The sequence below is a fragment of the Astatotilapia calliptera genome, chromosome 15, assembly GCF_964374335.1.
Source record: "Astatotilapia calliptera chromosome 15, fAstCal68.1, whole genome shotgun sequence".
NCBI lineage: Eukaryota > Metazoa > Chordata > Actinopteri > Cichliformes > Cichlidae > Astatotilapia > Astatotilapia calliptera.
Genome location: NC_137436.1, coordinates 20,990,717 through 21,008,133, shown reverse-complemented (window position 1 = coordinate 21,008,133; position 17,417 = coordinate 20,990,717). Strand labels below are relative to the sequence as shown.

Here is a 17,417-nt window from a genome sequence, read left to right as displayed (position 1 = left end):
AAACTATGAAGACACTCAAAATAAATTTCCTGTTGTTGTAAACTATTTTTTGCAACTTTATTGTATTTAAAGTTTTGAGGGATAAACCTCTTAAATTTCTCCAAGTAGAAATATATGTAAACAAAACAAAAGCGATTTTCAATTTTTTTTGTAGTTTATTGCACTTTTTTGCAATTTATGTAGTTACTATGGACTTAATGCATACATATTATTAAAATATGGGCTATAACAGTTGTATTGATGTAGCAACTTGAAATGCTCCCACAAATGGCACTACAGCATGTAAAAAAAAATAATATAAGCTCTGGTGGACTTGGTTCTATAGTAGGTCTTAAAGGGTTAAATAAATATCGTCAAATAATCGTGATCTCAATTTCAGTGAAAATAATCGTGATTATCATTTTTGCCATAATCGAGCAGCCCTACTCCATCACACGCGTCCAAGTACTCCACAGCGTGGCTGGCAAGAAAGGGTATAAAAGAAGAAAAACTAATGACATGGCCTCCTTGTTTACCTGATCTGAACCCCATTGAGAACCTGTGGTCCATCATCAAATGTGAGATTTACAAGGAGGGAAAACAGTACACCTCTCTGAACAGTGTCTGGGAGGCTGTGGTTGCTGCTGCACGCAATGTTGATGGTGAACAGATCAAAACACTGACAGAATCCATGGATGGCAGGCTTTTGAGTGTCCTTGCAAAGAAAGGTGGCTATATTGGTCGCTGATTTGTTTTTGTTTTGTTTTTGAATGTCAGAAATGTATATTTGTGAATGTGGAGATGTTATATTGGTTTCACTGGTAAAAATAAATAATTGAAATGGGTATATATTTGTTTTTTGTTACGTTGCCTAATAATTATGCACAGTAATAGTCACCTGCACACACAGATATCCCCCTAAAATAGCTAAAACTAAAAACAAACTAAAAACTACTTCCAAAAACATTCAACTCCAGGCCTGAAGGGCCGGTGTCCTGCAGGTTTTAGATATCCTCCTGGGTCAGCACACCTGTATCAAATGATTAGTTCATTACCAGGCCTCTGGAGAACTTCAAGACATGTTGAGGAGGTAACTTAGTCATTTAAATAAGCAGTGTTGGATCAAGGACACATCTAATCCCTGCAGGACACCGGCCCTTGAGGCCTGGAGTTCTCCCAGCCCTGATCCAGGGCCTGCACAGAGGCCCATTATAAGATAACTATTTGGAACTGTTAACCATGTAAAGCTAATTTTAATAAAATTATGGAGCTGGGAATTAGCATAACAGGTCAATAAAATTCTGTGAATAAATTACACCTAAACAAAGTTCACAGTAGTTACTTAAAATGTTAGAGGCAGAAGAAAAAGAGGCGACATCATTTACAGGTTAATGAGCTGAATACACACCGGACAAACTGACTCTGTGTCCTTACCTGCTGTGGGCCTTGTAGTCTCTGCTGCAGCTGCAGGCGCAGTTGGTTCGGTGGCAGCCTGACCGGATTGCCCATCCCCTGTGGTCTGGTCATGCCTGGCCTCAGTCCCATGCCCGTCCCACCGGGGAAGGCCCCTCGAGGGGCTCCGAACCCCAGACCCTGCGCCCCCACCGTGCCCAGCTCTGGAGGAAAAGGAGCTTGTGGAGCTGGTGTGAATTGGGAAGGGTAGGTGGGGAGTTTAGGGTCTATGGAAACTGGGGTGGCAGTGGGTTGCTGGGGTGGAAAATTTTGAGGTAAAGGGTCAAAGCAGCCACCCTACGAAGAGGGAAATAAAACAGGAAAAGGAAATCATTATGACGATGTTGTCTCGTAACCACCACAAAGTGTCCTTCAGTAAGATGGGGTAGGATTTTTCCAGTACTTTCTAGTCAAGTTGCTTTTTAAGTAATATGTTAGTATATCTATTTGGTCATTTAGAAGAGAAAATAAACATTCTGGAAAGTGAGAGCAATAACATACAAGATAATTATTGGACCTGGAGTTACTTGAGACCTGAAGTCTGAAATCTAACCATCTGTTCCCTTTATCACAACCCAGACTTATTGTTTATATCATAAAGGCCTTTGCAACAGTTTCACACCATGGTGGTGCTGCGGTTAGCTCTGCTGTCTCACAGAAAGAACGTCTCAAATGTCCGGGGCAACTGGGTTTCCACAGTGTAGTGATATATAAACAAAGCACTATAAGAATCTCTACTCCCAGGCAAAAAACAATGAAACAGCACTATTATTTACACGTAGATACTCATAAAAGTATTCAATTTTATACACTAACTAAAATGCAAAAACGTTAATAAAACCAAAGTGGACCAAATGAAGTCTTTAAGGCACATTAAGTCAGCAATGTAGTTATTAAAGGTGAAGCAGAGACAGAAGCAACTGCAAAGCTACACTTTCAAAAGACTTTGGCATCACAGCAGTCACCAAACAGACGCAGAAGTATGATGTAAACAAACCAAAGTTCTTGTAGACAGTTTATCTGGAACACCAGTCCGCATTAATGCTAGCATTAAGTAAATGAATGGCTATGACTAAAGACAAACTTAGCTCAATCCTTGGACCACATGATACGATCACAGTTACATGATGACAGAGGACTCCAAAGCCACACTTTGTTCCTCATTGTTTACTTCACTGTTCAACTGCCAGTACTGCTGCTGTTATCGCCTCGCTCCAGGTACAGCTTGCACGTCAGTCCATTACACAAAAATCAATCTACACATGTCATTTCCACAGCGTACACCTATAGTCACTTGCACTTACAGAGCAATTACTTTCTATCAGCGATTTGGCTCCGCCCAAAAAAACACATCATCACCTGTTTTCCTGGTTTGGAAAAGCAAGTCTGACATCGAACCATAATCATTTTCAGCCATTGAAACAACGTCGCTGCCACAGCGATGTTGATGTTTTTGAAACACTGAAATATTTTAATTCCATTTAAATCGTATCTGATGTGTTACCTGAGTGTTACAAAGAACTGAAAGAAGCATAAAAGCCAGAGATCGCCTGTGATTATTTGGCAGATTATTTGCTTTTAAACAAGCCAAAATAAACTAAACGACTGCGGTTAGAAGAGTTGAACAGAAGTAAAGGTAAACATTATAAACTAATTGAATCACCTTGTGTTTTACTTGAATGCCGTCCAGGAGTTTTATTTATATTTCTTGTGCCAAATCCTTGTGGATGGCACAAAAAAACAGATCAGAGGCCAGCAGAGGCTGCCAGCGCTTCAGCTGAGCAACTGTTTTGAATGTTTTGATTAATTATAGCAACATCGTAAAATTAATGATCATGCACTGGTCTTAAAATTAATCTTGTAAAGCCTTTGCAGGGCTTAAAGTCCAGTCTGCTGGTCAAAGTGTCCAACAGCAAAAGCTAAAGTGCTTTGTTAATATGTTTGTAGTATAAAAGCACTCAGAGTTCAGTAAGCCTTTCCACTGTCTTACAAGCTTTATGACCTACTCACCTGTATCAGTTTGTCGATACCCAGGGCTTTGTCAAGCTCAGCCAGTTCGCTTTCATCTGTCCCACTGAGGAAGTTAACCAGCTGCTCTAATAGAGCCTTCTCATCGTTCCGGGCTTCAGGTGTGGTTGGAGGGCCAAGCACTTCATCCAGCGTACAGGGCACACACTGCCTGCTCAAAAAGACAAAACACCGTCTTTCCCACGCTCCTCTCTGGGCTGTGAAGAAGCAGCTTAGACTTATAAAATCAGACTTACTCTTGTGGTGATGCCAAAGGAGCCTGCAAAGGAGTTCCCAGACCATCAAATGTCAGGGTGTCAGCCAGAGCCAGAGGCTGAAACTGGGAATCACCCGCATCCATCTTGGTTTGACCTGAAAGGGAAATTCATACACTAAAAATGTTTATGAACAACAGCATGCATCTTTAGGTTTAAAGTGCTCTGTGCAACTTTTTTCATATATTAGATGCCTTCTACTTCCCTTTGTTCAAACAAACAAACAAACAAACAAACACACTTTCTACTTCCACCATCAACAGGTAACAAGATATATATGGAAGTTACATACTTCATTTAATCTTGGTAAAATCTTTACCACGCAGCCATGACGTAGCATTATATTGCCCCCTTCTCAAGTAGAGTGAAAAAATTGATCATATATAAATTTCTATCTATCTATCTATCTATCTATCTATCTATCTATCTATCTATCTAGGGCCTGATTTATATGTCAGGCCCATGATAGTTTGGAATCTGGCCTTCTCGTTAAATTTGTTACCGTCTGGTTGTAGCTGTGGACTGTGCAGTTCATCCACATGCTAAACCAAAAAGACTGACTTTCAATCACTTACACAGCTGCTACAAGCTACACTATTTGCTAACACAGAAAGCAAGAAAGACAGTTGATGCTCAGCAATTTCAACTGAGATGGGAAGCCTGCAGAGTGGCATAGTCCAATTATAATTTATGCTGTCATTACAAAGTTTGTTGTTTCACTAAATTTCTTTTTAATAGCAGAATTTAGTTCTGACTACACAGGGTAAACAAACTGTGGCTGCAGTACACTTATTTACCAGTGGTTGAGGTGAAAGGGTTCATAACTTCGGCCTCTGGAAATGGACTGCTGTCTATGGGGGTCTGGAAGGGGTCTCCTTGTCCCGGTTGTTGGCTTGGAGTGGCGGGATTGCAGAACTCAAATGAAGACTGACTCTGAAGGCTGCAGCCAGAGGGCGGTCTGCCATCACTGAGCCCTGCAACACAAACACAAGGACACTGCGAAAATCACTTGAAGTATTTCATGAGGAAAGAAATACTTTATGTATCCCATAATATAAAATACTAATAATATCTGGCAGATATATTTTATTCTAGGAGGTGATATCATGTGCTATGAAATATTTCCAACATCTGTCGCTGTGGGAGATGAGCTCAAACGTGCTGCGCTGCCTGTCCAGTTAGCCGTGCAGAGGGTTGTCAGGACTAATAACGATGGATAACAGTTTGCTCAGTGACCACCTCTCCACCACAGCCTTGAAAGTATCCAACTTTCAGCCAATCACTGATCATTTTATTCAGTCAGTGTCACCAGATCAGACCACAGCCCAATTACAGTGTGTTCGCTATATGTGAGTGAAAGAAAATCTCCAACATTTTGCTGCACTCAGTGCGGATCTCAGCTTCCCTAGGAAACAGAGCCTGCTCATCCCCAAATTTGAATATAGCCTCTATGTTGGTCTTCCAGTTCAGTCTGGACTATCGTTGTATACACCTCCACCACATGAACATCCTGAGTGTGCAGCCACCTCTTTCCTTCTGAAGTTCATCCCCATCTCTCTGATCTTATTCACATTCAGAAGCAGACCAATCCACAAACTCATCCACTAGTGCTCTATACTCCTCCTCCTGCCCATCACTAATGCATCCAACCATGCAGACCCAGAGTTGTACTGAAAGCCTAGCTATGACAAAATGCATCCATTTATTTTCAAGCAATTTTGGGAGATTTGTCCTTTGACATGCAGGACAAAGAAGGACGTAATCCACTTCAGACATGCTCTTGCTACTGGAAAATGAATATATCCAGTAGGAAGAGAAGGTAACCAATCTTAATGTGACAAGCATTACACAGTTAAAAATGTAAAAAAAAAAAAAAAAATCCAAGCTTGGTAAAGAAGTGTGAGATACTCTTGTGAGATACAAGAGTAAGTACTGTTTGACTCTTTAGCCATTGTGGTTCTCTTTTCTAATGTTTTATAAATTTTGCTTACAGCTTTCTGTTCCTCATGACATTTTCTATCCATGTCAAAAGCAATTAGACTCTTGACTATTCAAATTGAGCTTCTGTCTGAATTAGGTAAGCACACTGCCAGGATAGAGCATGCAGCACACTGAATGTGTGACAACCCACTTGCTATTGGTAAATCAACTGAACTATTTGCTGTGCTATTCCCGCTTTGACACAATTCAACAGCATATGGAATTCATATTTGGGATTTGGAAGATTAAAGACCGGCTACGGTCCGATCCTTTTTCTCCTGTCAGGTGATATTTAGAAAGATTCACGTGTGAAAACAGCTGAGGAAACCTTTAGACGTTTTCTCTGCAGTGTGACAAGAAGTAGAGTAAGAGTTTGGTTACATGGCTCCTGGAAGCCACTAGAGGGCATTAAGAATATAAAAATACCGGTGAATGAACTCTGGATCATACCATTACTACTACCATCAATACAATAATAACAATAACAATTATTTTGAATCCAATCAATTTAAATACTATCCAATAACGCTTAAAGAACAAAATTAGTAACTATTATAACAAACAATCTGATATTTGAATGAAATCAAGGATTTATTCATCACGAGCTGAAACAGTACCTCTGTTAGGAGTGCCAGGAGGCTCTCTCTTCACATTTACATTGCGGGGAGTGCTGGCCTCGCCGGGTTGGAGCTGAGTGGGTGACTGCAGTTTGAGCTGGGGGGAAGGGGAGTGAAGCTGAGGCGATGGGGACTGCAACTGTGGGAGGGACTGAGGCTGAGACAGGGGTGACTGGAGCTGAGGCACAGGGGACTGGAGCGTAGCTGGGGGCTGGGGACCCGGAGACTGAAGTTGAGGGCCTCCTCCGGGGTTTGGTGTATCCTCACTGCCCTGTTTGGCCCCAGCTGGGCCTCTGAAGCCAGGCAGCATCTGGGAGAGAGGGTCCATATCAACAGATACACTAGAAATCTACAGGCAAGAAACAAATGAAAAAGAAATGCAAATAAAAGGTGTTAAAAATAAAGTATTAAAAGATAATTGGGGAAAAAGGGGGAAGTGGGCGTTGGGAAAACTTCAAAGACTACAGCTGGTAGCTGAACCCACAGTGGAGACAAAGTCCAAGAAAATAAACATGCAACTCGGTTTACGACGGCTGTCCTGCAACTGGCAACACAGGATCAAAGCTCAGAGGAAAATTTCGAGGCTTGACTGAGAAAGATCCTTTTTAACGCCGTGTCACGCAAGCATGATTGAAAATAAGTCCTCGTTTAGGGTGGGAAGATTAACATTACTGGGTCATTACAGTTGCGCGTTATGACTGTCTGATTGGTCGAAGCTGGACAGAGTTCATCAGCGTCTGTTGCTTTTGACACTTGGATCACTTACCGATCAGTTTAGGTTGTTGAAAGGTGTTTTCTGTAATCTGGGTTAATCTGACTGGTATTTTCTGTTTTGGCTATAGGGACCACAAAATACACCTCGTATCAGCAGACGAGTAAAATCCCTATTTTTCTTACTTTTACCAGTTCATTAGTTTTACTTCCTAAACCTGGCTGCTCTAATGGCGTTTTACCTCATTATTTTCTGTCGCAGTCTCATTTTAAAGCGTTATTTTATTGGTCTGATGATGCAGTGGCGATCTGAAACAAGTTCTCATTAAGCTGTAGTTGAAATCCCACTCTGAAGGCCTTCTGTTTTATTACTTTACACAAATGTTAAATGCCCAATTTTCAAAAATTAACACAATATCAACAGCTGTACCATGGAGTCTCGGCTGTCTTTGCGGCTGTCTCTGCGGTTTTCTCCGACAGGGCTCGATTTGGGGCTGGACACTCCTCCAAGTTTGGTTGCACCTCCTGCGCCAACCGTTGACCCTGTACAGGTCACTCCCTCCCCACCAGCTTTCTTCTCTACCTTAATTCTCACTGTCTGAAGGCTCAGAGCAGATGGAGGTGGCAGGTCGTCCAAGTCCTTCAAAAACAAAAAGGTTTCAGCCAGGTGCCAAACATCAGGAAGTCAAATACAATGTAGTATACAGTAAAGAATAAATGTTCATCATAAATTAACGGACTTAAGCACTGCTTGCATTTACCTGAAATTTAAATATACGAAAATGTAATAATACAGAGAACCCTAAATGTAAGGTTTGAATATTAATGATATCAAAATATGAGCTAATTATTATGTTTAATTTTCACCTTTTCATAGAGTGACTGCATCCGAACACATAGTTTACAGAAGAATGTATGTTTGTATGGGATATTAAAGACCATCTTAAATTATAATATATTTGACTTTTAAAATTAAAACAATCCAACCATTAAAAAAGACCAAATAGTATATTAGTATATTTTTATACTGCAATCTTGTTTCCTTTAAATTTTATTCCAGAAAAAGAAGCTAAAGTTCTCTTTCATAGCATTCGTTTGTGTCCACTATGGGAACGCCTCCTGCGTGACCTCATCAGAAGCTCAAATACCATTACGCCAGCCCTTACAGGCTGGCTAGGTGACGCCCATGTCAGGAGGGGCCAGTGCCTCCCTATATAATAGGCTGACATAGCGTCAGATGTCATTCAAAAACCTCTTCTCGCTTCTTACAGAAGCCTGTAGACAACTGTGCTATTGGGTGCTAAAGCTAAACTGTCCACAGATTCGAATGAACAACTCGGTCGCCGGGCGCTTTGTTCCCAGCTGTTCAGTTGTCCACTAGCATACAAGCAGTAGCAATACTGTTCTGGAGCTAGTGCGGGTGCCAAGTAGCAATACTTTCACCCAGGGAAGTAGCAATACTTTCCGAAAGCGAAGTAACAACGCTTTGCTAATAAAGGTACCCCTAGCTTCACCATCAGGTAGCAATACCCTTCGACGCTAGCGGTTTTAAACATTAGGTAGCAATACCTGTAGAAAAGTAGCAACACTTTTCACCCCACGTTAGCGAGGAATAGCAATATTCTCCGCACTCAGTGTCGGTCTTGCTAACGTGCGCAACCCTCTAGCTAACCATGGCTACGACGGCCAACGAAGTTGCAAAACTTTGTCCTTGCGGCAAAAAGATTTTTGCCTGGGATACACACCCCGTGTGTGCGGCATGCCTGGGCTTATCTCACGCTCAGGCTGCCTTGACACCCGCACGAGACTGTATCCACTGCGCGGCTTTCCCACGCAAACTACTCCGCCGCATGCTAGCTCGCCAGGCTAACCTGTCGGGTGGCGACCCTTTGCTGTGTGAGGCTGCTGCGGTGCCCGATGATTTGGCCGCAACGCCAGGGCCGAGCTGGGTAGAGGCAGACCCTCAGCCCATCGCGACCGCTTTCCCGTCGCTGGAGGCACACGGAGATCGTGAGTTTTTCCCCGATGCTGGAGTCACCTGGGGAGATGCCAACGAGGACGGAGATGAGTCGGCTGATTCAGAGCTCCTGCTGTCTGACGATGGCGAGGAGGAAGATTCCACCTCCTTGGCTAGCATCAGCTGGGCTGCAAAGCCCTTGGCTACCGGCGAGGTTGAAAAACCGACACCGCCGTCTCCCCTGGATCTCGACATGCAGGACATGTGCAAGCGCGCAGCCGCTAGGCTCAACATCCCGTGGCCCGCCATACAAACAGAGGATGTAAAGTCTCGTTTTGACGGCGAGCCCACCCGCTCAGCGCTGGGTGGGCTCGCAGGGACTGGACCCTCACCGAGACGGCCACCGTCGCGTGAGAGTCTCTGCAGACTGTTCACTCGCTCTCCGCGAGTGGAAGAGGCCAGGTTTCTTGTCTCAGGGCGTTGCCATGGGGGCAGTTTCAGCCAGGAAGGCGATTTCCACAGATGCCCCTCTTTCGGGCTGGGGGGCCACCCACGAGGGCAGAACAGTGAATGGGGCCCTCACATGCGCTCCACCCACATAAACTGTCTGGAACTGCTGGCGGTTCACCTGTCGCTAAAACACTTTCTCCCTTGGCTGAGAGGTCATCATGTTTTAGTGAGGTCGGACAATTCCACCGTTGTGGCCTACATCAACAGACAGGGGGTCTGGGGTCCCCCAAGTTACACACACTAGCACACAGACTGATAGTCTGGAGCAGTGTCCACCTGCTGTCACTGAGAGTAACTCACGTGCCGGGGATCTTGAACTTTGGAGCAGATCTTCTCTCCAGGGGAAACCCGCTGTATGGGGACTGGAAGCTTCACCCAGAGGTGGTGAAGCAGATCTGGCTGCGATTCGGTCAGGCGACCATGGACGTTTATGCGTCCAGCGAGAATGCTCAGTGTCCCCTGTTTTACTCGCTGCATGATCAGAGAGCTCCACTCGGGGTGGATGCTCTAGCTCACGAGTGGCCGAGAACCCTCCTCTATGCTTTTCCCCCAGTGGCCCTCATTTCTCCAACTCTGGCCACAGTGAGGGAGAGAAGTCACTATATGATCCTGATAGCCCCGCACTGGCCAGGGAAACACTGGCTGGCGGAGATTTTTCAGCAGCTGTGCGGCCCACCTTGGTTGTTACCACTACGCAGAGACCTCCTGTCTCAGGCACAGGGGGAAATATTCCACCCCCACCCAGAGAGGCTAGCTCTATGGGCTTGGCCCGTGAGTGGTTTAACCTGAACACGGTGGGGCTCCCTCATAGTGAATTACAGGCCACCCCTTTTCAGTGCTCTGTGGCTGTGATTCTGTCATTTCTTCAGGCCCTGATTGATACGGGTAAAGCCTTCTCCACCATCAAGGTGTATTTGGCAGCAATTTCAGCCTGCCATATTGGTTTTGAGGGAAAGACTGTTGGCCAGCATCCCTTAATATGCCGTTTCATGAAGGGTGCACGGCGTAAATTGCCTACGTCTAGGCTGTTGGCTCCATCGTGGGACCTTCCCACAGTATTGGCTGCGCTCTCCTGTTGCCCATTTGAACCCCTGGAACAGGTTGAGTTGAAATTTCTGTCCTTGAAGACGGCTCTTTTAATTGCTTTAGCTTCTGCTAAACGTGTGGGAGAGATCCACGCTCTCTCAGTGCATCAGTCATGCATTCAGTTCTCCTCGGATAATACGAGGGTCAGTATGCGGCTCACCCTGCCTTTGTCCCAAAGGTTGTCGGCACATGTTCCCCTATAGAACTGCGGGCCTTTTGCCCACCGCCTTTCTCCTCAGTGGAGCAACAGCAGCTGCATACCTTGTGTCCAGTCCGTGCTCTGCGCATTTACATGGACCGAACCCAGAGTGTCAGACAAAGTGACCAGCTGTTCGTGTCCTGGGCTAAACCACATATGGGAAAGCCTGTGTCTAAACAGCGCCTCTCCCATTGGATAGTAGGAGCAATTGCCCTGGCCTATACTAGCAGGGGCCTTCAGCCCCCTGCTGGCTTACGTGCGCATTCCACTAGAGGTCTGGCGACCTCATGGGCTCTCTTTAGGGGAGTTTCTATTCAGGAGGTGTGTGCAGCTGCATGCTGGACCTCACCTCATACATTTGCTAGGTTTTACAGGTTAGATGTGACAGCACCTAACCTAGCACATTCAGTCCTCAGTGCAGGTTCTTCCCGGGTGGGGGCCTCTCCCCTGTGAAGTGCTGTTGGGGACGGTTGTCTTCTTAACAGGCATGTCTGGCAATCCGGGAGTCAGTATTTCTCCCATAGTGAGACACGAAACGACTGCTATGAAAGAGAACTTAAGGTTATGTATATAACCCCGGTTCTCTGAGTAGCATGAGTGAGTGTCTCACCAGACCGCCCTCCTTGCTATGGAAGCGAGGAAGTGGTGGGCTTGTTTTGAATGACATCTGACGCTATGTCAGCCTATTATATAGGGAGGCACTGGCCCCTCCTGACATGGGCGTCACCTAGCCAGCCTGTAAGGGCTGGCGTAATGGTATTTGAGCTTCTGATGAGGTCACGCAGGAGGCGTTCCCATAGTGAGACACTCACTCATGCTACTCAGAGAACCGGGGTTATATACATAACCTTAAGTTTCCTTTTATAGTATTTGCAATGCCCTATATTCTAGACTTCCATTGCAATAAGTGAAAATGATTAACTATTATTTCAGATGCTGTTCTGGTTCTGATTCTCATCTTTTGGGTTGAGTAGGGATGTGTTTGTAGACTGTTATTTTTTTTAGTTTTTGTTTTATGTGGCAGCAGAAAGGAAAAAAATGTGAATATCAGATTAGAAATAAATACAGTATAGAAGGCAATTACTAATACTTTCAGGCTCACGTGCAGCCCTGCACTCCAATACAGCTGGAATTGTGTGGCTTTTGGATCTCTTAGTCATAACCCTACTTAGGTAAAACTATCATAGTTTGGACCTAAAATACAAAGTATCTAAAATAAAATCAGTATATATATTCTAATACTGGATCATTGTAATTGATTCCAAATTGTCTATATAATTTTTATTTTGCTGCTGTACACTGCTGGGCAGCTTTATCTAGAACAATCGTTTAGTGCAGTTGCTTGTAACTAAAGCTTTAAAATAAATGGTTTTAAGTACAAAGCGCAATATTTGTATCCAAAATGTGCTGATTTTAAGCATAAAGTAGCAAAACACAGAAGTAATATTAAATAAATAACATTATTAAATTGTACTTCATTAAGCATTTCACCAGTGGTCGTGTCCGGGCTCTCGTCCACTGTAAGATTAACAGTAATCTAATAACATAAGACTGGCAGTGGGGCACAAGGAGAACCGGTCTTCCATATGTGGTGTGGTGGGAAAGGAATTTAGAAAGAAAAAAAGCTTTGGGCTTCCATATTATACCTTTTCATCTGTACCCAGGAGAAAACGAAGCAACTGGTGGTCCTGTGGCTCTCTCGAGTCGCTCTTGGGAGGTCCTGCACCCAGCGCCGGACTGGCAGGTGGCTCCTTCTTGATCTCAACTTCAGTTTTGTTTATTCCTTCCTCACTGGTGGTGGAGGCATCATTGGGACTACTGTCCTGAAGCAGCCGGTGGAGGATCTTGTGTCTTTCAGTGAGACTGCTGTGGGAGGCAGGGCACTGAGGGGCAGGAGCAGGGTTAGGTGGATGAGGTGAGGAGGTGCAGTGGATGCTGTTGCTGTTGTTGTTAGAGTCAGCTCCTGTCCCATTGCTATCCAGGAGCTGATTGAGTCTGGGGTTACCCAGCTGTGAGGCAGAAGAAAGGGGGACTTTAACAGAGTCCTCTCCCCCTTCTTCACCTCCATCTGAGGGTTTTGTTGACGGAGGTCGAATAGAGGAGCCGGTGGGTGTACTGGCTTGTCTCTGAAGGACCGGAGAGGACAGGGAGAAAGACCCTGTTGACCCACCGCTTGCGCTACTGTTGCCATCACCACTAGACTGCTGCCTGTTGAGGCTTCCTCCACTGCTTAGAGCCCCAGCTGGGGAATGGAGGCCAGGTGTGGAGGGAGAGAAGGGGTTCCCTGGTACCCGAGGGCTCCCACCTAACCCAGGACTGGCCCGTGGCATCCTGGGCGACATAAAAGAGGTAGGGGTTGCTGTAAGTGGGCTGCTCAAAGGAGAGGGGCTGTTGACCTGCTGGGGACAATTCGTCCGATTGGGTGTCAGGTAGCCTGTCGGCGTGGCTGGATTATGTCCGTGGGAAGAGGCATTGCTGTTGTTGGTGTGAAGGCCCGCGGTGGCGAGACTTGAGCCTTGGGTTGAATTACTGCTGGGGGGGAGGGAAGGGGAGCGGGAGGGAATTTGGGCGATACCGCTGAGGGTTGGTGGAAGGCTGGGGTTAGTGTTTTCCTGAGAGCTAGCAGTGTTGTGTTCCCTGGGAAAAGAAAAAACAAAGGAAAATTAAAGATGTCAACCACATCTTTATATCACGTCCACAAACACCCCATTTTCTATCAGTGTCTGCCTTATCCAGGCTTCAAGCGTCATCCAGGCTTCTCTGTCTGCTGCTCTTTAAATTCTCCCCGTAATCAATAAAGTGAAAAAAACATTAAACATTCATTATCTCCATTACAAGCTTTAAGAATGAAAATCCATATCAGAACACTTGTCGTAGCACTTTTTGTTTGCTGATGATTAAAAAACTTCTGTTAACAATCAATAAGTCAAACTGCACCTTGCATGGAAGAGAAAACATCAAATAAAATGTAATAAAATGGCCAATCAGTACATTACTGAAATTCCCAGAGGAACCCACCCGAGGGATTAGTAAAGTTTCATCTAATCTAATTAAGACAATATCAATTAAATATGAGGAACAAAAAATTATAATAAAATAAACTAGAATAATCAATAAACTCTAGTGAGAAAAGGAAATTCTGAAGAATTCAGTTACAACAAGCCAAAACAACAACCTTACTGGGTTTCCACACTTTTCCTTGAATTCAAGCACTTTTCAAGATATCCCAGCACCTTATGGCTGTGGCAAGTTACTCTCTCAGTTCTTCGGCACATTCAATGAGTCTGCCATAAATTATCAAATTACTGTGTAAGGCGCACATTCATCTGAAAAGTATCACTGACCCATTTTACCATAAAAGCAGTTTAATTACACTTTAACGCAGCTGGTAGAACTTCAGAGAAAGTCAGAGCATTTTTAAAATCCTTGAAAATACCAGCATCATCTGCAACATCCCCCAAAAAGACCATAACTGGGAAACTAACATGCATGGGACTCTGCAGGTGCATGCTGTGCACACTTCAGTGGATGAAAATTCATTTTACTCTGAGATACCACTTGTTACTGACACAAAGTGAAGTAAATTACTATCATAACATCTACACTAAGGCTAACTTCTGAAACTGGATAATTAATTCTGACCATGGAAGTACAAAGTTTTAAAATCTTTGACCTTTTACATGTGGTTGTCAAACATCACTTTATCCACTAATAAATAAGATTAGGCTCAGTTGCAGTCATCTCCTGTGTGTGTGTGTGTGTGTGTGTGTGTGTGTGTGTGTGTGTGTGTGTGTGTGTGTGTTCAGTCACAGTACCTGTCAATAGTGTGAATGCCCATAATGAAGGGCTGTACATCAGGGTTGGGGGGGCAGCAGAACTTGCAGCGGGTCTGAGCACTAAGCGGAGTGCCATCACTCAGAGTGAAATGGTACAGCGGGCTGATTGCGGTCCCATGTGTCATCACTGTTGAGAATGAAAGAGAAATAAAGGATTTAGGCCTAAAAAGGTCATTCTGAGGCAGACATCTGTGTTATAAGACGAGGTGACAGATGATGCTCCACCTCGGCTTTAGCCTGCTGCTTAAACGTGCTTTAGATTTACCGCATCCATTTCTGATAAGCTTGAAGTCTCACAGAGGAGTTCTCTAATTCAGATACATGAACCACTTCAACTGGTTTCTTTTGATGTGGAGGAGCAGCGTCTCAGGAATGTGTCACTTTTCTGTTAGCAGCCGAGCTGAAATTAAGCCAAGTCAGTCGATGTATAACTAACTTCTGAAGTGTGACGACTTCTTTTAGTTCCTTATCTTTTAGTAAGTTAAGTGTGTAATTATTGCTTGGTAAAAAATAAATAAATAAGAATAATAATTTGCAGGGCTGCAGGAACCTTACAGACTAATCAATCAACCTCATTCATTACTGGTTACAAGCCTAGAGCGAAGTTGTCACCTCCATAAATCTACATAAACATCCTCTCTCGATGTAGGTGGATCCAAGTTAGTTTGAAAAGTTTTTAATATTTAGTATTCTACTCAGTTCACTATAGTGCCATTGACATGTTGCAGAAACTCCTGCAGCCATGACAGAGCCGGCAGTGAGCGTGTCAATAATTTCTGAGAGTGGAGGCAAAAGGGGGGAGAGAGAGAGAGAAGAGAAAAAAAAATCAATAGTAGCTACTCACCCTCATGCAAAAGCTTCTTGGCGTGGGAGGGCTCTTTGCCCTGCGGCTGAAAGAAAGCATAGATACATTTCCTGACCAGGTCCTCCCATCCAGGCCTGCCTGTCGCTCGCAAAGCACTAGTTTCTATGGAGATGATCTTCCCTGGATTAAAACACCACACACACACAAACAAAAGATCAGCCTGCACCGATTTCAACAACTGCAGCAGACTTCACACTTTCAGGGTTCACACTGTTACCTTTGAGAAACGAATTTTAAAAAAAAAAAAAAAAGGAAAATCTCCGAATACTTTCTAAAATGATCTTTAAGCCTCATTGTTGCTGTAATTTTTCAAGATTTTAGGCTTTCGCCTGGGTGGGATATAAATTCATTCTAATAATACAGTAAAGCAAATTTTGTACATGTGTTTGAGTTCCCTTTCAGTCGATTCACTCGGTACAACACATAAGTATGGGATATCACGCCCTCGCGTGTCCTGGCTGAAGAAACCTTTATTCACGCCTTTACGGCAGATGACGTGTGATGACACGCGCAAGGCCCCGCCCGCACATATAGCCGCTGCCATCACCGTCATCCCTCAGTTCTTACGCTCTTCACCTCGCTGAGAACACCTCTGCTGAGTTGGGCTAGCTAGCTACTGCTAGTTAGCTCCGTTGTCTGCCAACTTGAACCTAGCTTAACTGCCCCTGTTGGTGTTAGCCTCCACCGCCCAGCTGGTGCGTAGGCTGCCCGCGGAGCGCTATTTTCAAGTTTTTCTTGTGCAGCGTTTCGCTTTGCGTTTTGGGAATGGACTCCAAACCGAAGCGAGCAAAGCAGAAATCTTCTGTTCGCCCCTGTCCTCAGGGATGTGGTTTCTCTTTGCACGACAGCGACCAGCACGATGCCTGCCCTGTCTGCCTGGGGATCGTCCACGCTAGGAGAGCGTTGACGGAGCCCGAAGCTTGTGCGTTTTGTCGCCAGCTCCGACGCTCGACCCTGGAAAGACGGGTGACGTTTGTGGAAAGAGTGCTGGGACGCTCGGCTGTCGCACGGCATGACCCTCTTCTTTCCGAGTCTGGAGCCCCGGCTTCGTCCGAGTCCGAAGACGAAAATTTTCAGGTCGATGTCCCCGCGATTAGCTGGGCTGACCACATGGAATACGTTGACGGGTTAGCCGATGACGGACCGGAACCATGCAGGAGCGCTGACGGGCTTCAGCCTGGGTTGAAGCCCGCCAGCGCTCCCCAGGAAGACGATGACGTGCTGGACATCGGCCTGGACATCCATGGTTTGTCGGAGGATGAGCAGGAGAGCTCATTGTCGACCCAATATGCCGCCGCTGCTGCGCCGGTCGGCCACGATGACACCTCTCTTTTCTCCCTGTTTCGCCGTGCCGCTGAGAAGCTGCAGGTGGACTGGCCCTCTCCTCCACCAGCTCGGAAGCCGTCGCGGTTTGCGGGTTTTTTCCTTCCACCGGAGCCCGCAACGGCCAAAAACTGCCTCCCCATGTTCCCAGACTTTCTCTGCGAGCTAACAGCGTCATGGGACAAACCTCTGTCTACCCGCGTCACTGTGCCCGGCTATGGACAGTACATGGAATTGGACGGCGCCGAGGGAGCTGGTTTAGCTAACCCACCCCCTATGGAGCCGTCTCTGGCTGCTTATCTGGCCCCGTCCCATAACCATGGTGTCGGTGGCCCCGCAACTCTGCCGTCCAAGCACTGCAGATTCTCGGCCTCGCAGCTGGAGAAGATTTATCGGGCTCAGGCCGGCACCGCTCGAGCCATGAGCTCCGTCACCATGCTCCAGACGTACCAAGCAATGTGCCTGGCGGAGCTTGGATCGCTGGTTCCGGAGGACAGCCCGCTGTCACCTCTTCTTAACGAGGTTAGAGTCACCACGGATTACATCCTCCGTGCGTCTCGCTGTGCAGCGCTCTCCCTGGGCAGAGGGATGGCTTCGACAGTGGTGGCGCAGAGGCACCT

The 17,417-nt window shown here is 45.5% G+C and overlaps 1 protein-coding gene across 4 annotated transcripts in view; it reads right to left on the bottom strand.

Annotated features, from left to right (window-relative positions):
- ncoa1 (nuclear receptor coactivator 1) overlaps positions 1–17,417 on the bottom strand; it is a 93,810-nt gene that overhangs the window by 8,000 nt on the left and 68,393 nt on the right. For 3 of the 4 annotated variants that reach the window (XM_026193784.2, XM_080289867.1, XM_026193785.2), the window contains 9 exons: positions 15,454–15,594; positions 14,589–14,736; positions 12,420–13,410; positions 7,452–7,661; positions 6,311–6,659; positions 4,511–4,687; positions 3,696–3,810; positions 3,442–3,610; positions 1,414–1,728 (listed from right to left, as the gene is read on the bottom strand). In XM_026193784.2, the coding sequence (XP_026049569.2) occupies positions 1,414–1,728; positions 3,442–3,610; positions 3,696–3,810; positions 4,511–4,687; positions 6,311–6,659; positions 7,452–7,661; positions 12,420–13,410; positions 14,589–14,736; positions 15,454–15,594 (2,615 nt within the window). The remainder of the gene's footprint in view (positions 1–1,413; positions 1,729–3,441; positions 3,611–3,695; positions 3,811–4,510; positions 4,688–6,310; positions 6,660–7,451; positions 7,662–12,419; positions 13,411–14,588; positions 14,737–15,453; positions 15,595–17,417) is intronic. The other variant, XM_080289868.1, reaches the window with a different exon arrangement.